At 32.5% G+C, this 21,581-nt stretch overlaps 1 protein-coding gene across 1 annotated transcript; it reads left to right on the top strand.

Annotated features, from left to right (window-relative positions):
• Positions 1-206: 206 nt before the first annotated feature.
• Positions 207-17,379, top strand: LOC143084153 (uncharacterized). The gene is made up of 15 exons (XM_076260561.1): positions 207-292; positions 1,025-1,259; positions 2,380-2,455; positions 4,877-5,044; positions 5,263-5,469; positions 6,155-6,440; positions 8,171-8,294; positions 8,874-8,974; positions 9,357-9,469; positions 9,885-9,982; positions 11,059-11,120; positions 11,938-12,143; positions 14,872-15,025; positions 15,940-16,169; positions 17,365-17,379. The coding sequence occupies exons 1-15, from the start codon at positions 211-213 to the stop codon at positions 17,377-17,379; spliced, it is 2,157 nt and encodes a 718-aa protein (XP_076116676.1). The 5' UTR covers positions 207-210.
• Positions 17,380-21,581: the final 4,202 nt, after the last annotated feature.

Genomic DNA, 21,581 nt, shown 5'->3' with positions numbered 1-21,581 from the left:
TAGACTTTAAGTAGTTATGGTGCTACTGCTATATAACAAACCAATATACAATACGTCGAAAATGCATATATCACACAGACACTGAGATTACATTCAATTAGATTGAGACAAGCCTATAATTCACGCCCATGTGTAAAAACCTGAAGTTGGAGCAGTTGCAACTGTCAAACTATGTAAATTATTGCCATGATTTCCTTTTTCAGAATTTTCATGATATTCTTTCGACATATGCTAGTGCGTGCGCCATGGTTGTTGTTTTTCGCCTATTTGGAAATACTAGCAGCATTTGTGTGTAAGTAAATACTTTTTGTAGAATCAAACAGATGTCTTTTTCTGAATATCAGTTATTTAATAAATTTGGTTATATGATATTTTATCGCCCTATAAATCAATTTAACCATATGTATATTAATCTTCTATAATATGATTTACCCCAACAGGCTTTTGTGTCCGTAGACCACTTTGGTCACGTCTATAAAGTTTTTTTTGCAGTAGCGAGACGCAATGTGGTTTTAAAAATTACTTGTTTTCAAAAGTATTGGTCAAGAATTTACCATTCAAATTTATTCTAAATTGAAATTATGGCGGTTGAAAATCTCATCTTCAGATTAATAGCAAAGGGATGTCTTTTTAAACATTAAAATTTTTTTCGTGGTTTCAATACAATGTGTTATCCATCATTTGCAAATTAACAAGCTCGGTTGAGAATTATGAGAGGGTATGTTTGAAAAAAAAAAACTATTTATTTCGACTTACTATCCTAATGGTAGTAGTACGTTTTTTTTACTTCTTTTCCACTTCAAGTTTTTTTTTGTCGAATCTTTAAAAACACAATTATAGTAAATTTTGTTTTTGTAAAATTGCGGAACTTTTGAAATATAGAAAACAACAAAAAAGTTTTAATGTCAATTTGTATACTTTTTATAGCATAAAGAAACATTAGCAGTTTTATTTTTTAAGTTCTAAAATCTTAGAGTGAACCACTTGCCCGTTTGGTTTATTTGGTATGCCTTTTTTTTTTCAGATGCTCAAGGTGAAAATGAGATAAAATCTCCTTTCGAGGCCACAAAGTCCCGTTTAAGTTTAGGATACATAGGCAGGGGATATGATATATACAAAGGAAATCCAGCAAGTGAAAACGGAGAGGTTGACCAAGGATTTCGCCTTCCTGTCATAGATTTACCTTTCTTCTCGTCCCGATTCACCTCTGATGGGGAATACCGAATACCCGATAACGTTGACGTAATATCTGAAACAAGGTAGGGAAGCATTTTTGCATTGTTAATATTCTTAGTTCTATCAGTACTTCACATGCCTCTTGTTTACTCTATCAGTAATATGTAAAATATCAAACAGCTCAGAAAATATTAGCTCCCCCCCAAAAAAAAAAACAACAACAAAAAAACAAAAAAGAGCTTGGGATTTATGACAACATACCTGTCAACTGTCAACTTTTGCAGGGGGTTTTCGCCATGAAAGCTCCCAAATGGAAATTTTGAAAGAGCAATTTTGTCCTCAATTTTAAACAAAACAATCAATTTTACCATGGCTATAGGATTGTAAAAGTATGAAGAAGCAAAAAAAACAACATTAAAATACATTAGAGGCCCCTTGGATGTTTTGTAGGACTATAAGAACAATTTTGCACACAAAACCCTAATGGGGATTTTGAAATGTTGGCAGGTATGTATATATTAACCCAAAAAGAAATATGTAATGTAACTGTTTCATATTGTTTGCTTTATGAATAATAAATATAAATTATGAAAAGCTTGAACCAGGTTTTTCAAGCTATCTTAGGACAAAGACATATCCCAATACAAAAATAAGGAGATGTGGTATAATTGCCAATGAAACAACTACCAACCAAAGTTCAAATGAAATGGTTGTAAGCAATTACAGACCACCGTATGGACTTCAATAATGAGAAAAATCCCACACCGGCAATAAAAGGCTCAGACATGAAAGTGGAAAATGAGAAGATGGTCTTAGGAAATACCTTTTTAGTCCCTAGTGATGTGTTTGGAAGTGTCTCAAATAAAAATTGACCATACATTCATCTTGAATGTTAGATTTTGGAAAAGCCTAAAATTATTTCCAATACAAAAAATGTCGACAAAACATTTATTTTGATGAAACTCGCCTCTCATTTATTAAGATTTACGAAACGAAAATTGCAGCACTTGCCACTCTGTAAACATTTATTATTCGATTGAATTACCAAATATTTGACAAAATGTTGTAACCCCAATGCACATGGAAAGTCATGATACTGTGAATTTAAATAGATTTAAAGCCCTTCCTTTTAGCATTTTATTTTAATAAGTACTATTTATAATATTTCTTTCATTGTTGATGTTATCTTTTCCTTGTACTCAGTGCCTCATTCGGATCGTCCTATCATCAACTTGTCACGGAAACAGATTACCAGAGCATGCTACAAGTCGATGTTTCCGTAAGTATTAAATGTTGTTCGTGCAAGGATTTGCTGTTCAAATTTTGGTTTCATACTTCAGTCAGGGGGAAACATATTAAAATAATCAACTATGTGGACTTATTTCCCTTTTCTCGTTTCGACCTTTAGTACTTCTAATGAAAGTTTGACTCAATTGACCTACAATGTATGACCATGTATTATCTCATAGGAAATAATTATTTTGACTCATGTAAAGGAAAATTATTTATATATTAACTTTATATTAACTTTATTTCCTTCTTATCGAAGATTTTGCATGTTTTAAACAGTTTTGTACAATAATAATATTTACATATTGATCAAAAAAAGACATTAGAGTGATTGAATGATTAAATGTCATATATTGATAAGAGTGATTGAATCAGTTGAATGTCACTTTAAAGATAAATGATAATACTGAATTAGTTGAATGTCATTTTAAAGTAAATGATAATATTTCTGAAGGTAAGTTAACTGTTATAAAAAACGCTGCACATCCGTTGAACATGTGTAATGCAAGTTTTTGAGAAATAAATACTGTTATCATTATCCAGATCATATTCCGTATAACATAACAAAAGTGTTGCTGTGAATGTGGATGACGTTAGATTGTCTAGATACACACTGAACACAATCGGATTAAAACTTATTAAGTCCTCCCAAAGCTTCGCTCTTAAGTCTGATAGACGATCGCACATACACATAATATGTTCAATAACGTTATAGAAAAACTGTCCACATTTATCGCACAAGAGAGGCGACTCTTCTGTTTGGATGACGGAACATAGGTCAACAATATATTTAGCTCCTTCTCTGAAGTTAGGATTAGTTTTAGCAATAACCCAAGCTCTGTGTGGTGCAATGTGTTTGTAAATTTTACGGAAAATTTCAGTCAATGTCAACTGATATTCTTTGTTGCCATCTCTTGTTTTCAGAATTCGCTATGGAAGTGGAAATATATCTGTTCCATACAGCTTTACTTGGGAAGCTGCCTGATTTCACGAAATCTTCAACAAAGTTTATCAAATCGTATTTAACGGCTATTCTGATTAGATCTGGTACAAAACCATCTTGCTTTTTGGCACATTTGTTTCTAAATTCTAAAAGTCGTAGTGATAGTATACGTTTTGGTAATAAGTGACTGTCCATTCTACATAATCTTCCGAAAAATTGTAACTTACACTTGTCAATATAGCACTCCGCAGGAAGCTAACCGAGTAGGCTTGTGCACTTGTCGGATCGTGTTCGTGCAGGAAGCCCTTGAATTATTTTACATATATATTTGTGAGAACGTTCTAACATTGTTAATTCAGTATTTGAGAGACCATACCAAAGCTCACAAGCAAACATTGCCTTTGGATAACACATCTGAAATATTATTTTGGAGCACGTTAATGGATTAAGGAAGGAGGGGTGTATTCCGGATTTCATTACAGATAACGCAGTTGCACGCAAAATTCGGCATGCATTTAAAGCTCTTGACATGCTCTTAAATTCGACGTAAATAACAACTAAAGTAAAATCATAGGGGTTGATCTACTTTTTGATCAGCGATTATTAATTTTAATTCATTTTTTCGGATTTCGACCACAATCACGAATATGTTTAATACCAATTCGTTTAATTCAATTCGTTATTTTAGCTCATTCGGTCCACAGAGCCAGTAAGAAAACTGTTCATCCCTTTGGGTCCGTCGTTGTCTGTCGTCCCATTAAGTTTACAAAATCTTCTCTTCCAAACAACTAGTGTTATTGAAACTAACTTAGCCACAATTATATTACAGAAACTAGTTTAAAAATGTGCCCCATATTTTGCCTGCTGACCAACATGGCTTCGATGGCTAGATTGATTGATTGATTGATTGTTGATGGCTTAACGTCCAGTGACAAATATTTCATGCATGTTCAGGACGAAAACAAATTCACAAAACCATACAATATATAGGTCCTGTAATAGAGGGCGTCCGGGATGAAGGTCGGGGAAATTTAGACTGCCACTGGAAAATGAGGATATAATTGGATAGCAACAGAAATTTAGCCTTGCAGTAGGTCACAAAGAGCTGTTGCAGGGGTTCCTAACGAAAAACCTTTTAAGAAAGAGAACATTTTACAGTGATATCTTCTGAATATCCGACTTGAAAGCATGATAACGGATTACATGTTAATTTCATAATATGATATTTAGAAAATTCAAATCACTTTACAAATGATAAATTAATGAATACACAGAAAAGGCTAAAAAAAAAAAAAAAACACCAACAAAACAACAAAAAACTAAATAAAACATTTGTGATGTAGTGTTCTCACTGGTTTTTTTTTTTTGGGCGTTGTGAATCAATAACATAAATTTGTACAAATGCACCTTGAGTTGTAGAAAAACACTCTTTGTCTGAAGAAATTATACTGATATTATTTTCTTTAGGTCCATGCAGGAGGCAGTGGTTATGGTTTTACGGGAAGTTTCAGTGCCAGCGCTTCCTACCAGAAAACAGTGAAGGAGATGTCCAAAGGAGAAACAACTACTTTAGATATAATTGGAAGAGCTAATATTTACAAAGCTAGATTAGCTTCAACTGGAACAATGTCCAAGGTTATTTTTGATATATGAAATTTATGTCACAAGCAAGATCGTTTTAATGCACATTTGCTATACATTAAAAAATTACTTTGGAAATTACAAAAAAATATATCTATTTTCAACGTTTGTTATCTCACATATAAACAATTATCATTGTATTATTGTATAGTCAGCATTTTTCTTCTTTTTCTTAAATTTGTATTTGATTTTATATTGACTTTATGATTCAGCTGAGTGACTTTTTGGAAAACAGTCTCCGAGCCTTGCCGAGTGAGAATTGTGAAGAGAATTCGATACAACAGATGTATATAAATGTGGTTGAGCAGTTTGGAACTCATTACACAACTGAGGTCGTCATGGGAGCAAAGGCAACACAAGAACTTAGATTTAAGAATTCTGATATAGATAGATTCCAGTCTGTTGGTATCTCGGCTATGGTAAGCGAAAACATTGAAATGAAAGAAGAGAAGGAAGAAATAGATTAGAAAAAGCAATATCGAAAAAAATAAAAATTCAGACGCTAGTACTTTAAAAATAACTAATACTACTTGTATAAATTCTCCACCGGATTTTGTGCTTTTTAATGGAATATTTGGTTTTATAATGGACATTTGCACTTCAATTTTTATACACAAGTATTTGCGCTTCAATTTTATAATATGTGCGAGTCATCTTTAGTAACGTTTGCGATTTTATTTTCGTAACTTCTACGATTTAATGCTTTGTAACGTTCGCGCTCCATTTTTATATTAACGCGTTATTAAAGAGTGTCTGTCCTTCTGGTGTATTTCTGCAGGACAATTATACATAATTATCAAAGCGACATAACTTTTCTGTATTTATATACAGCTAGAAATGCATATGTATAACGTATACATCAGTTTTGCGTTTATTTGTCTCTTTTCGTCTCATAATACCTGACATACTATTGTCAAATAGGAGGAATATTTATGAACATTTATATTTTGCCCTTGATGCTCTTCAACTGTTTACTATAATTAGCTTTTTATCAGTTTTGATTTGAACCACAGAGTCTTTTGAACACAAAACGAACGTCTGGCGTACAAGTTTAGAAGCCTTGTCAATGTATCTTTGATAAGTTTTTGTTTGTATTTAACAAAGGTTGCAGCCGAACTATCTATTCCTTATGTCGTTAGTGGGGGGTTTGGTGTAGGAGTGACTAGCAATACAGACATGAGAGAAATGGTCAGAAATACAGAAAAGGAGCAAAGAGAATACTATACCGGTGGACGTCCTCCTTCCGGCTTCGGGGATGACAGCATAGGATCTACAGAAAGTTTACGTGAATGGGCGAGATCTGCAGCGGACAATCCAGCGCCTATCAAATATAAATTGGCGTCAATCGACACCCTTATTAAACCAGAGTACTTTAAAAAGACTCTATCTGGTAAAATATAAATTTCCTATCTTTATAATGTGAATATAATATTTTATTTTATTTCATATCGGTTGAGAATAAGATTCTCTTAATGGATTAAAAGGGGTCACATGACATTCATTATTCTTCAGTAATAAATTCCATCGTTCATTAACAGAAAAAAACGGACTAGAAAACCGGTCGTTAACGAACTTTTACATGATAATGACCGGTGGGGCGTGGTTTCCGTCTGATAATGACCGTTGGGGCGTGGTTTTCGTCTGATTATGACCGTTGGGATGTGATTTCTCTGTTAGTGACCGGTGGGGCGTGGTTTCTCTGTTTACAGAGATGTATCTTTTATAAAAAATGCACTAAAATGAATGGCAGTATTACTACGACTGGTCTTCACTCTCTGCCATAGAAATCGTACAACTACTCGAGTTCGCTGTAGGCATTTTGAATTTATGAGAATTTTCCAAAACATGGTTTCTCAATGAAATAAACATAATAGTTCTTGAAATACTGTTCATTATCGTGATACATGGACTTGCCCGTAGGACAGTGGTATTGACTGCGACAGCGATAATGACCTCTCCTGCGGCTCAGTCATTATCACTATCTTAGTCAATACCACTGTCCTGTGGGCATCCATATATCACAATAATGAAATGTTTTTCAAGAACTATTATATAAATACTTTATGGACGTCATCAAGAGTAGATTGGCCGTTATGATATATCTGTTTTACAGATGACGATGGATATGTGCCTTTTATCCTAACCACAATGCCGTACCATTTCTCACTTATGTGAGCTATTGAATTATGCTTATCATCAGATTAGTTCTTAAATGATCAACACAATGGGATCAAAATGTGGAGCAGGATTCGTTTACCCTTTATGAGCACTTTTCGCCATGACGTTGTCGATTTATTTTCGACTTATGATACATGTATCCTTTTGGTATCTTTTCAATCTCTTTTATTAGTTGTAAGCGTCCAAAGTCATTTTCAAAAGTAATCTACATCGAGAATGTCTGAACCCAAAAACTAAAACAGCTAGGATCATATGTACTAACATATCTACGTTAATGTATGGATCGCATCGATTGAATGACTCTTTCTGTTTATTTACTCGTAAATGATAATAGTTAGCTAGAAACTGTAAACAGCAAAACTTATCATGCAAGATGTTCACAAAGGCAAATGTGACTATTAGATCAATCTTTTGCAAGAGAGTTATTGCCTTAAATGATAATTTTTATTCATTTGTTTTGGTATTTTGGTCAACATCAATGTTCTTCCCTACAATGTTTGAGAGTGGCCATAGTTGAAGATGCACATAGAGCCTTTAGTTTACATTCTCGCAATTTTTATGATTTAGAAATTCTCAATCTTTTAGTTTTGTAAATAAGGACTTACGTTTGTTTTTCGTCTCTTTTCTTTTGAAAAAGCGATGGCAGTATTCGTCCTTTGTCTTCATATGTTATTTTGATATATACTCTTTCAGTCCTTGTTTATTGATATTATTTTGATTCCCAATCCGAAAAAAAACTTGTGACCGAATGACGCTGATAATTTACTCATACATTAATCTAATTCGTGAATGTATTCATTATTCGATCAATCGTTGATATCTGATTTCATGGAGTAGTTACTCTATAAATATCAGAAAGCAGGTCATCGCTGACATTATATTTCATTGTTGATATCAAACTGATCATAAATAATATATGCACAATCGTCTTTCTTGTTTTAGGATTGTACGAGAGACGGAAATGTTTGCGCAAAGCGCTGTTTACTTACTGTACTAAAACAATAACAGCAAATCATTGCAGTCTTTTATCAGAATCAAATTCGGAAGGAAACGCAACTACTTTCAAGTAAGCACGAACATATACCTAGAAACAATTTAAGTATAAAAGAATTGAAGGAATCAAGAAATGATCGGAAAGCTTTAATCCTTGTTTGAAAAGTGATCGATATACAGAAAACAACTGTGACAAAGTACAAATATTTTTTTCAACTTTTTTGGCCGAAAATGCGGGACGAAATCGTTGCTTGAAATGTTTTGATTTTGACTCAAATCCACTATATATTTTTTTTGTGAACCCAATAATACAATTTTTGCTACGTATTCGATAACTCCTTTTGCATAGGTTCTATTTTTTGAAATGTTAAGATAAAAATCGTACATGACTTCTTCATCACCAGCAAAACTAGTAACAACGGATCATTGAACGTAAAACATAATTTCTCGTTAAAAAATATTTCCCATCTAACTGTTTCGACTTCCACTCAGTCCTATAACATATGTGAGTGACTTCGACTTCTTATTCTATTTTAAACAGTACTATGCTGATATTTTCGTTTTTGATTTTCCAAATTTTTTTTATCATAAACACTGATTGCCGACAATTTATGTGTACATACAATTCGTCATTTTTTTTTCATTTCTACAGATTTGGTGATTTTATCAAAGTGACAAATGGAAATAGTTTTTTGGCTTTGTCCCAACATTACGGAATATCACCAGGAATGACAGTCAAACCTTTAACTACAGGTGATTTATGTTACTAGGTCAGAATTTCATTGAACACCAGAAACCATATTATAGATGTATATAAATGAATGATAAGGACAAGTTTACTTTTTTTAATATGTCGCGTAAAAAGAGAACTACTATAATTGCAAACTTATTGAGTGCAACTCATGGAGGCAAAGCAGACATAAGCCGATAATATAGTTTAAGCACTCTTTTGTTCTGATGCTATCAAACTTTACATCTCTAGAGTATCACAGAGAGAATGTCTAAGAAAACACTCGATGAATGTTCTTCAATCGCCCTATCCAAGCTCACCTAGGTTTTTGGTAATTATCGAGGGGCCTACAGGTTTTTTGATTCACAAAATGTCTCATTTTAATTGTTGAATATTTCTTTTTAGTGCCCGAAGTAACGAACTACGACGGATTATTCCAAATTGTTTCACCAGAGGGTATCAATGCATTTGGAAATAACTTACATTATGGAGAAGCTTTCCTTCTGAAGACGTTAGAGGTAAATACAGTAAAAATTCATACAATGTTCAGAAATAAGTATAATTCATTTTTGGTCAAATTCGCGCACATAATCAGGCGCTTTATTTTTCGTTATCATTATGACTTTGATTAGTATAAGATAAGTCAGAAGCCAAAATCTAAAATACATTTCAAGTTTATAAGATATTGAATGCCCGTGATTTAGTTTGGATACTTGAATTGAAAACTGAAAAAAAACCTCTTCCATTTAAAAAAAAAGTGGCCGTTCACAATCATGTTAAGACACTTTTTGTTATAAACAATAAGTAGTCAAGTATAGTCATACTTTTATAAGACAAACACGATATATACAGAAATGCGATTAATTACTATTCAAAGAAAGAGATTGTCTATCATTTCAATATATGTTGTGTACATTTTCTCTATATTTACAGGGCGATATGTTGTATATGGGTAAAGTGATGATTTTAAATACAGATATGCCGTCTGAAGCAAGACTACAGGATGTGTTTTCAGATAAAGACGAAAAAAGGTAAAATAATACACCTCTATGTATATATTATATACCGTACGACATGGAATTCAGCAGGGTACAGAATCCCTCCAGTTTGCATATAATTTCTAATTTTGATGTTAGAAATAGAATTTTGTAATAAGTTTAAAAGACTGGTAAATATTGAATTATGAAAACCTTTAAAGGCAACAGTATTATACCGCTGTTCAAATGTCACAATTCGATTGAGAGAAAACAAGACCGGGCTACAAACTAAACCGCGGGAAACACATCAACTATAAGAGGACAACAACTGAACAACAGAAACATAGAATTGCTATAAAAACAAACGCCGAAAAACGGATTATTTGATAACAATTGCAATAAAATACCGCAATCTTCAAAATAATAGAACACGGTTTGCGTGTTAACTTGTTCAAGCCTAGCTCAATTCGAAAATTCGAAAAAAATTACAAGCAGCTTAAATGACAAGTTTTATGTGTTTTCCCTGCAGTTGCTATTTGAAAGTTCCATTTAAATTAAGACGCATGGTTCATTTCTCCGTTCTCATGTTAAATCTGATATATTTATGTCGGATAATGTATCTAGATAATTGGCAACAGTAGTTAAAAGCTACATTTGGTATGAAACCAGGTGCAATCCACCATTTTCTACATAAGAAAATGCCTGTACAAAGTCAAGAATATGACAGTTTTTGAGGACTCTTTTGATGTGTTTGAGCTTTTGCCATTTTATTAGGGACTTTCCGTTTTGAATTTTCCTCACAGTTCAGTATTTTTTAAATTTTACTTTTCATCTCATCAATCAAGTTTTGAATATAACAATCCAGTGAAACAACCAAATGAATCGAATAAACTCATAAGGGAAATAGACTGAATGCGTCAATCGAGCATCAACAGCAATTGTTTATGAGAGTAAATCTTCGTTCAAACATAAACTATCTATTCCAATTTATTATTCATAACTACCTAATTAATGTTGTCTTAAGAACGTTTATTAAATACCAGCATTTCGAATACTTGTTATAAGTATATGAATGTTTATGTGAGCGGGGCATACAGGTTTGTCTATAACTATCTACTTTTTTTTATCAGAAGTGTCAACATCAGCCATAGTCAGATCACTGACTTCTCAATTTTTCTGAAAAAGATCAAAGGTAAGTTAACTATTATTCATGACTTCTATAGTATTTCAAATACTACTAGGTTTATTTCTTTATCATTACACAAAACGACATTAAGGTCATATATTCAATGTTTGATTGTCTCAATTTGTTCGCACCATGTAAATGATGTTAGAAATGATGAAGTAATAATTTTGATATTTGATTATCTACAATACTCATTTATTGGAGCTTGCATCCTATGTCGCGTTGCAAATATTTTTTATAACAGTTCAATAGCCAATGAATGCCCGAAAATTTCAAAAAAATATCAACCGTTTTCCACTAAATAAAGACAATTCTGATGAATTAAGACAACAGTAGTATACCGTTGTTAAAAAGTCGTCAATCGATAGAGAAAACAAATACGGGTTACAAATTTTAAACCAAGGGAAACACATCAAGTATAAGAGGAAAACCAGGGAACAACGAAAACACCGAAGAGCAACGTACATAGAAACAAAATATTTGATAAACGAACTGCAATATTCCTGACTTGTTACAGGACATTTTAAGAAAAATTGTGTGGTGAACCTGGTTTTATGGCTAGCCAAACCTTAATGACAATGTTGAAAATACTGCTAAAATAAATACTGATGCTGCAAACTGGACATGCTTCATATTACAATAAAGTACAGTGTCGCAATTTATAACAACTTTTTAAACAACAAAAAATTGTTTAAGGGTATATTTCTCTATATAAAGCTGACTGAAAATGTATACCTTTATCAGATGTGCAGTAATAGCTTTCTATGCAAATGTAATTAAATTTTACTCTGATAATGAAAAATGTATTTTACCAACATTTTAGATTGTTCGTATTTAGTATCTCTGAAATACTCCTGTCATATTGAGGAAAACTATTTTTTCCAAGTACAAATAATCGGATCAGAAGGAACAATAAGAAGTAACGTGAATGTTCGCTGTAGTTGTAAGAGAGGTATATGTGGGTTCATTTGGTTCCACGACATAATCATCGAGCACGATATCGGAAAAGTTGACAAATTACGAATCATGGTATGGTTAAATTTGGTATAAGTTTGAATAACATTGATGTATAAACAGTTAATCATTTATAATATATAAATGATTATTATGTTAATCTACACAGCTTTCATAAACTTTGAGCTTTACTTGCGGATTGTCAGTTGTTCAATTACTGTAAAAGCAGAAATTTTCGTCTGGGAATTAATTTCGTTTATTTCGTGGATAAGAATTATCCTGAAATTCAAGCACCAACGAAAACTTAACTGTAGAAGTACCAGTTGTGAATTCAAAATGCGTATATATTTACATTTTATAATCAGACAAAATCATATTGACATTATATGAATGATAAACATAAATCATACAATGAAAATAATAGGTTATTTGAACCTACGTTTTGGATACTAAACCACGAAATTGTAACCCCACGAAAATTAATGTTTATACATTATATATCACTTATGGACTTGATATCCTCCATCTTGTTTTAAGTGGGATTCGTGTTTGTCCAGTCTTTTGTTGTGTTGTATGTATTGTACTGTGGTTTGTCTGTTATTCGTTTTTCGTCTTTGCCATAACATTGTCTGTTTGTCGACGACTTATGAGTTATCTCTCTGGTATCTTTCGACTCATTTTTGAGATGGTATTTCATTAATATGCTTGAAGCAACTTTTTTTGTCATTCATCAGAGAAAGTACAAAAAATGATAAACCAGGAGAGTTCAACTCACAGAAATGATATTATACTTTATACATTTTGAGCCTTTTTAGGCACTTACTATGTTATATACTCATACATTATGCTTCAAAACTCATAATTGTAATAACTTATATCTTCTCCGTTTTTTAACCAGTGACAAAAAAGCAAAAGTAGTCAGAAGGTACTCGTCATTGAGCGAAGACAACGAAAGACACACATAAACAAAAAACATCTTAAGTTAACCGTACAGTTTTCGACAAAAGACCAATATAAATACAGAAATGTTAAATAAATCTCTAAATCACAACTTTGAAAAAAGTGTTAATCTAATAAAATTGAGAATGGAAATGGGAAATGTGCCAAAGAGACAACAACCCGACCATAGAAAAAAAACAACAGCAGAAGGTCACCAACAGGTTTTCAATGTAGCGTGAAATTCCCGCACCCGGAGGCGTCCTTCAGCTGGCCCCTAAACAAATATATATTAGCTCAGTGATAATGAACGCCATACTAATTTCCAAATTGTACACAAGAAACTAAAATTAAAATAATACAAGACTAACAAAGGCCAGAGGCTCCTGACTTGGGACAGGCGCAAAAATGCGGCGGGGCTAAACATGTTTGTGAGATCTCAACCCTCCCCCTATACCTCTAGCCAATGTAGAAAAGTAAGTGCATAACAATACGCACATTAAAATTCTGTTCAAGAGAAGTCCGAGTCTGATGTCTCAAACCTAAGAAAATAAACAAAATGACAATAATACATAAATAACAACAGACTACTAGCAGTTAACTGACATGCCAGCTCCAGACTTCAATTAAATTGACTGAAAGATTATGATTTCATCATATGAACATCAGGCACAATCCTTCCCGTTAGGAGTTTAGTATCATACCATCATAACATATGTGAGAAGAACATAACCCGTGTCATGCCAACAACTGGTTTTTGAATAAATGTGTTTAGTACCGATGCAAAGACCCTATAAGTGAATCAATATTAACGCCAAAATATGCAATCTTTAATGACCTGACAACAGTATTGTAACTATATCCCTTCTTAATAAGTCTATTCAAAGGTTTTGTTAGTTTTTGAGGTGAATACTGACACCTTTGTGCTTTATAAAGAATGTTTCCATAAAAGATTGGATGTGAAATACCTAAACGTATAAGAAGTCTGCATGTTGAGCTACATTTACGAATATTGTCCTTATACCGATGATAAAATTTAGTAAATGTTTTGACTAGTTTGTGATATCGAAACCCTGGTGTAATATTTTTTCAGTAATACATAAATTTCTCTCGTTAAAATCCAAAAACATTGTAACATACACGAGCGAATCGTACAAGTTGAGATATATAAACACCGTAAGATGGTGACAAGGGAACGTCACCATCTAAAAATGGATAATTAACGATAGGAAATGAAAAATCATCTCTTTTATCATAAATTTTAGTAATCAGCTTTCCGTTAGTGATATAGATATCAAGATCGAGGAAAGGGCAGTGGTCATTGTTAGTATTAGCTTTATTTAAAGTAAGTTCAACAGGATAAATTTCTTTAATATACATACTGTAGTCGTCATTATTGAGAGCCAAATATCATCCAAATATCTAAAAGTATTATTAAATTTGTTTTTCAGTTGTTGTTTCGATGGGTCTTTGCTTATTTTTGTCATAAATTGTAACTTATAGCAATACAAAAACAGGTCCGCAATAAGTGGTGCACAGTTAGTCCCCATTGGGTTTCCGATAATCTGACGATATACGGAATCCCCAAAGCGAACAAAAATGTTATCTAGTAAAAATTCAAGGGCATATATAGATAGTATCAAAGCATGTCCAATTGACAGTTTTTTTTGGATTTTAAACTTGGATTTTATAAAATTATGTGCAAAATACTCAAATTCGCCAATATAATAATCCTGAATGTGTACAGTAAAGGTTGTTCAAACTGTTGATTTCAAGATAGTAATGGTACATTTGTAAATTATTTTATGAACGCATGTATTTTGAATAATTAAAAAACTATATACATCTATCTTATTTTTATATGAAGGGTCTCCATGGAATAACAACAAACGGTATATATGGAGTAAACATTAAAATGTTGATAAATGGTGAAGAAAGACAAGTGTTTTGGAATAATAACCATTGTGTTCGCCGTATATACGAGATCAAAAGTAGTCTTCAATTTAAACAAAGAGCAATTGGTAAATAATTATTATATTATTGGTCATACGACCGCTGCACAAATCAACAGTTACATGAAGGTTTTTTCCTCCTCTAGTTTTGATATTTTGCATTAGAATCAAACTAATTTATTTCCCCTCTTAGATTAGGGAAGTAGAAAATCCCCTCTGACAGCTATTTTCGCCGAGAGGTAGAGAAGTATCGCTGTATATTTCTGTTACTTAACACAAGATTTCACCACATTTTTCGCCATTTTGAACCATTGCACAAAAACCTTTTTTTTTCTCATTTTATGCACCATAATAAATACCAGGATGCCTCATTAATTCCTTTTATAACTGCACAACAATAATTTTTCAGGATGAGGTTCACCAAGATAGACAAGAACGTTTTCTTATCCCCTTCTACACTATTTGAGCATTTTATACCTCAATTTGTATATGCTATAATTGTAAGTAAGTTAGAAAGTTTCTTTTCGTCTGTCTCTTGCATTTAGTTTTGTAACCATTACGGTAATTAAGGACATTGATCTAAAATTTTGGAAAGGTTCCCTCACATGTACATGATGTATAGCAGAAAAAAAAAAATAATTAATCTATGTTGGAAAAACAACTTTACTGTTGCGAATTGCGTTGATTGAATCAAATATCAAAACGAAGACCTATTAAAAAAAAAATCAAAAAATAGCGTGCTTCTTTTCCGATTTGACAATATTGCGTAGTTACTAGGTATAAACCTTTGTTTTATAATGAAAAATGGACAACAGTACCAAATGCAAACCGCAAAATCTTTTAACATAGTAAATGAATAAATATGACCTTTTAGATAAAAAGCTTACATCAGAATCGTAGTTTTTAAAAATTTATCCAATATGACAATAGATCGTTTTGAACATGTTTGACATTGAACTCACCGATATTTTTTGTGATCGTAGATTTAGATCTGTATCCAGTGAAGTTTACATTCCATAGTACAGATAAAACTAACCTACAAGGACAGCCTGTCAAGGTCAGCGACACTGGTTTCATTCATATTTTATCATCGATGCCACGAAAATCTTACTGGGACCAGGGAATTACTCAGTTGATGAGTGTAGAAAGTATGGGAAAAGTAGGAATCAAAGAAATAGGACCAGGAGCACATCAACCTATTTCGACAGGTGAAGTATTAATAGTGCGTTCCTCATTCAATTAACGTCTTGCAAACATTTCATAAAAAAAAATATCAATTCAACGGAGTAAACTAACAAAATATTTCAAAATTCTACTGTCGGCTGAAAAGTCATGCTGTCAGTATCAAAGATCATCATCAATTTCACGGTTCAGGTGGCACGGTAGTATTTCCTGGCCCATAAGGGATAATGATAGCCTTTTTAGAATTTTCACCACTTTCTAACACTGCAAAAAATTCTACATTCACAGTTAACTGAAGTACTTTCATTTTACTATTCAGAAATGAATTTGAATATGTATCATGACCGTTTACTTTTTTTGCTATTTTTAAAAACCTAAGGCCACTAGTACTTTTAGGTCTTTTATGGTGCAGTGAATACAAAATTTTAAAAAATTCTCAAAAATTCATTTTCATCTGTATGTAAAATTATTTCATATTTTTCTACACCTGATTCATCCCTCAGTTTGGGAAAGTATGTTCAGTTGATACTGTATTTTTTGTCCAATCACACTGTTTAGATACATTAACCTAAGTAGGGTACACAAAAGAGCAACCTAATTTTAGAATGCAAATACTACCGTGCCACCTTCAGCGAAGCTTTGATAAATAAATCAAATACAGTTTAGGTTAAGAAACGTACCGTATTCCGGTATGAAATTGTACTCTGTAGAACTGCTCTAATGTATGTAATAAATACAACTAATTTTATAGATATACTTATTTAATATTTTTCCCTAAATATTCAATAACGAATTTAAGGGATACTTAATTGAAGCTGTAGGTTGAGTAAATTGTTAACAGCAAAAGTGCAATAAAACTTTGATTAATTTAAAAAACAAAAAAACAAAAAAAAATATCATCAAATCTCGAGAATTCTAAGATATTTTAAAACATGAAACCACCAAAAGCCATCAAGGATACCAGGCACACATAAACTTCTACTTGAAAGCGTGTCTTCTGTTAGTAGTTCGACAACACTGCATGACATCAATCACTCACTGGCATGCAAGTCTCTGCAGAAATGAATGCAATAGTATGGTCGGATCGTATGTTTTGTATGTCATATGAATTCCTACTATGCGTGCTTTTAAAATGGAAATTGTGACGTCACAATGCATTTTGACACGAGAACCCATGAGACGAGGATATATTTCTTTATCTAATAATATTTTGTATTCTATTTCAGTTTGCAACGCATTGATATATCCAAGCTCCTCTGATTTCACTGATCGATACGATTTTTCTGGTTATATCGTAATTTCCTTTGATGTCAACGTCATGGTCAATTATGTAGAGCTAGAGATAGAACATGCCTATGACTTTGTCAAATATAACTTTACCTTACACTATGTCAACGAAGAAAATGAGGCATTCACAGATATATCTAATCTTAAAAGAACCGTAATGAACAATACACTTAATCTTACTTTGCCATCTGCGATGTACACTACGGCTATAAAAATATCTTCAATACATATTGATACCAACACAAATATAACTCAAATTATTAAAATGGTAGCAGTAGTTGGTTGTACCCGCGCAGTTATAGACACAAACACTGGTATAACTAATACCAACAACCAAGAATGGAAGCTTAAACTGAGCGAGAATCAAATACAGACATCTCCATATCTCAAGGTCATTCCAAAGTCCAAAAACACAAATATAAATCGTGAAGAATTATTTAACCTCTTAGAAAAACCCGTGTCTGGTTCATTTTCCTTAACGATTCCTTTAGCAGAAAGTCAAACCGACTGTCATTTTACTGCTAAAGGTTTGCATAATGTTCTAGAACAAACCAGCATGGTAGCAGAACTTAAATTTGAAAATGTAAAACTAACAAGAAAATCTGACAATAGTGGAGAAGCTGTCGTTATTTCGATGGATTTGACAGGCCTCAACCAAATTGAATATAACCGAGGGTACATGTCGTTAAACGACGCAGTTAAGGAAGCAGTCAAAAGCATGACTTGTACAACCAATATTGATCCAAAGGAATCATCACAAAGCCAACTATCCCAAGGAACCAGTTCCTCATCTGCATCTTCAACTGGCATCATTGCTGGTTTTTCTATTGTCGGTTTACTACTTATTGTTGTCTTGTTGTTTTTAATTTGCAAGACATACAAAGAATCAAGCAGCAAGAAAGGTAAAAGTTTTCATTTTTTTCATAATAGTATCTACATGCATATCTAAATACTTATTCGATGTTTTTTAATCTGTGTCCTAATCATCTGCTAACTATTTTCTAATATTACTTAGTCGAGTTAAGAGCAAAGCTAAGGTATAAAAGGAACAAATTTTAGTTAACGTTATACTTAAGATCATACACAAAGGGCTTCATTATTCAGATGTGTTAACATTCATAACAATTTATTTATTCTACACAAAAGACTCACTTTGAAAATAGTACCCTTTTTAGTGTAAAATTCAAAGAATATATTTTACAAATATTCAAATGTAATTATTGGATTGTTTGAACTTTCAGAAATCAAAGGACAATTCAGAGCACCACCAAATGTCAACAAAGGCTACAACGAGTATACCGTAGAAGATACTGGGAATTAGCTCTTGATTAGAATGAAAATATATTGACAGTCAAAAAACATTTTAATATATTACTTTTTAGCTCACCTGGCCCGAAGGTCCAAGTGAGCTTTTCTTATCACTTGGCGTCCGTCGTCCGTCGTCTTCGTCGTCGTCGTCCGTCGTCGTTAACTTTTACAAAAATCTGCTCCTCTGAAACTACTGGGCCAAATTTAACCAAACTTGGCCATAATCATCATTGGAGTATTTAGTTTAAAAAATGTGTCCGATGACCCGGCCAACCAACCAACATGGCCGCCATGGCAAAAAATAGAACATAGTGATAAAATGTAGATTTTGGCTTATATCTCTGAAACCAAAGCATTTAGAGCAAATCTGACAAGGTGTAAAATTGTTCATTAGGTCAAGATCTATCTGCCCTGAAATTTTCAGACAAATCTGATAACCCGTAATTAGGTTGTTGCCCCCGAATTAGTAATTTTAAGGAAATTTTCCAGATTTTGGTTATCTTGAATATTATTATAGATAGAGATAAACTGTAAACAGCAATATTGTTCAGCAAAGTAAGATCTACAAATAAGTCAACATGATCAAAATTGTCAATTGACCCCTTAAGGTGTTATTGCCCTGTATAGTCAATTTTAAACAATTTTCATAAATTGTCATAAATTATTGTAAATTTTTGTAAATTTTTACAAAATATTTTCCACTGTAAATACTGGGCCAAGTTCATTATAGATAGAGATAATTGTAGCAACTAGAATGTTCAGTAAAGTAAGAACTACAAACACATCACCATCACCAAAACACAATTTTGTCATGAATTTATCTGTGTCCATTGTTTAATATGCATAGACCAAGGTGAGCGACACATGCTCTTGAGAGCCTCTAGTTGTATATTCCAACAATGTAGAATCTTTTTATATATGTATATGAAGTAATCTCTCTCTTTTTGTGAAACAAATATCAATATTTCAAATTTTATGATATCGCATAAATTATTTAAATAAATATCAATATCAAATAAATAACAATACAAAATAATTATAACATCTCGTATCTTCGAAGATCATTATCCCCGTATATATAACATCTCGTATCTTCGAAGATCATTATCCCCGTTTATATAACTTAGATGTCACAGCTTTGGTTCTAATTTGACGTTCTTCTTTCTATTTGGAAACAAAGCCATTAACGTTGAATTGGAGGGATTGTACAACATTTGAGGCATTACAAATGAATAAACAGTAAAATCACAAAAATACTTAACTCCGAGGAAAATTCAAAACGGGAAGTCCGTAATCAAATTGCAAAATCTAAAGCTCAAACACATCAAACGAATAGATAACAACTGTCACATTTCTGACTTGGTACAGGCATTTTCTTATGTAGAAAATTTCATCATACATTATATACCTATATGGAATTATTTTCTTTTAGAACGATAGTTCATTCTTTCGAAGACTCAACTCACACGATACCATGTTTCAATGAAATATGCTTCAAGGCATAAAATAATGACCGGTGTGAGGTCATTATTTTCATTTTTAAAAGTGCAAACTATAATTTACTTCAACATTTAACTCGATTGATATAGTTTGTTGTTGTCAATTAGGGAATTTATTTTTTAAAGTTCCATCTTTGATAGATTTAACAAAAAATCGCCATTGACGTGCATTTTAACTTGAAAAAACAAATGATGTGAAGTTTTGCTCATTTTTCGCTACAGTAAAAGGATGTTATCATATATGTGAGATGAAAATGTTATTGATTCACATTGAATAGTAAGGGACGACATCAAAAGTTCAATGTAGGATAAAAATAACTTAATTCACATAGTCTTTTCACTTACCCCCCTCCTCACCTCCGCTCTAAACCTAATAGGGGAAAATTGATTGACTCATATGAGTATATTTTTTGTGTCATGGGTCCTGTTTTCCTCAACAATATATGTTTGTTCTGTATATTGACTTGGACATTACTTAAAAAATTATATTTGAAAAAAGTGATGTTTATTTTTAGTATGCATCAAAGTAGGTGCTGTTAAAATATAATATTATAAACACTACAGTCAGCATGGATTCTGCTTTCAGTAACATTTAATGGCTTTCATATGGTTAAAGTCCAAACATAAGTTAGGGCCAAACTTAAATCTATGTTTTTCAATCCGAAGATCGATGCCGGAAAAACAAAACTAGCAGCAATTTTACACCCCCTCCCCAAAAAAAAAATTTATACTGTGACCTACATGCATTGATATTCATATTCGTGTTACATGTATATGCATCCACGACGAGTTCCTACATGAATCAGTTCTTACATTTTTACATCTATATTTTCTTCTTACTTTATCAAATGATCAACAGATCACATTTCTTATAATTCTATTGAATAACAGCCACGAACCTCACAATGGGGTCTGGGAGTATAGAATTAAATCCCGGTTCTCTGTTTCAAAAAATGTATTGCCATTTTTAAAAGAGAAAACTTTTCTGAATAGTTCATTCGTTAAAAATTGTTGAAAAATAATATCTTTTCCAGGATAAAATGTTATAACAAATAAAAAGGTAGATTCAGGGTGCGTGCCCGCCCCCTTTTTTGGGAGAAAACTTTGGTTGATAATATAGGGAATCACTGAGGCATGACCTGAACGGGCACTCTCTAAGGAAGAAGGGAGTCAGTACCCCCCTTTTTACGAAAATGTCTAAATATGCCACTACAAATAGAATAAAAACCAACATAGGACCCTCTTCCATAAACTAAGTTGGTACAACAAGTTAAAGTACAAACATACACCTAGGGGTGTTATACGACACGGAAAACCTTAAAATATGCATTATATATATAACATAATGT

This window comes from Mytilus galloprovincialis, chromosome 7 (assembly GCF_965363235.1).
Source record: "Mytilus galloprovincialis chromosome 7, xbMytGall1.hap1.1, whole genome shotgun sequence".
Lineage (NCBI taxonomy): Eukaryota > Metazoa > Mollusca > Bivalvia > Mytilida > Mytilidae > Mytilus > Mytilus galloprovincialis.
Note: the sequence above shows the minus strand (reverse complement) of the source record. Positions and strands in the feature narration are given on the sequence as shown.

What these genes read in the sequence shown, in the direction of transcription:
- LOC143084153 (XM_076260561.1), top strand. Translation starts at nt 211, where the DNA reads ATGATATTCTTTCGACATATGCTAGTGCGTGCGCCATGGTTGTTGTTT. An exon ending in CAACTGGAACAATGTCCAAG is followed by an intron (nt 5,045 to 5,262) that starts GTTATTTTTGAT and finishes TTTATGATTCAG; the next exon opens with CTGAGTGACTTTTTGGAAAA. An exon ending in TTTTCTGAAAAAGATCAAAG is followed by an intron (nt 11,121 to 11,937) that starts GTAAGTTAACTA and finishes CCAACATTTTAG; the next exon opens with ATTGTTCGTATTTAGTATCT.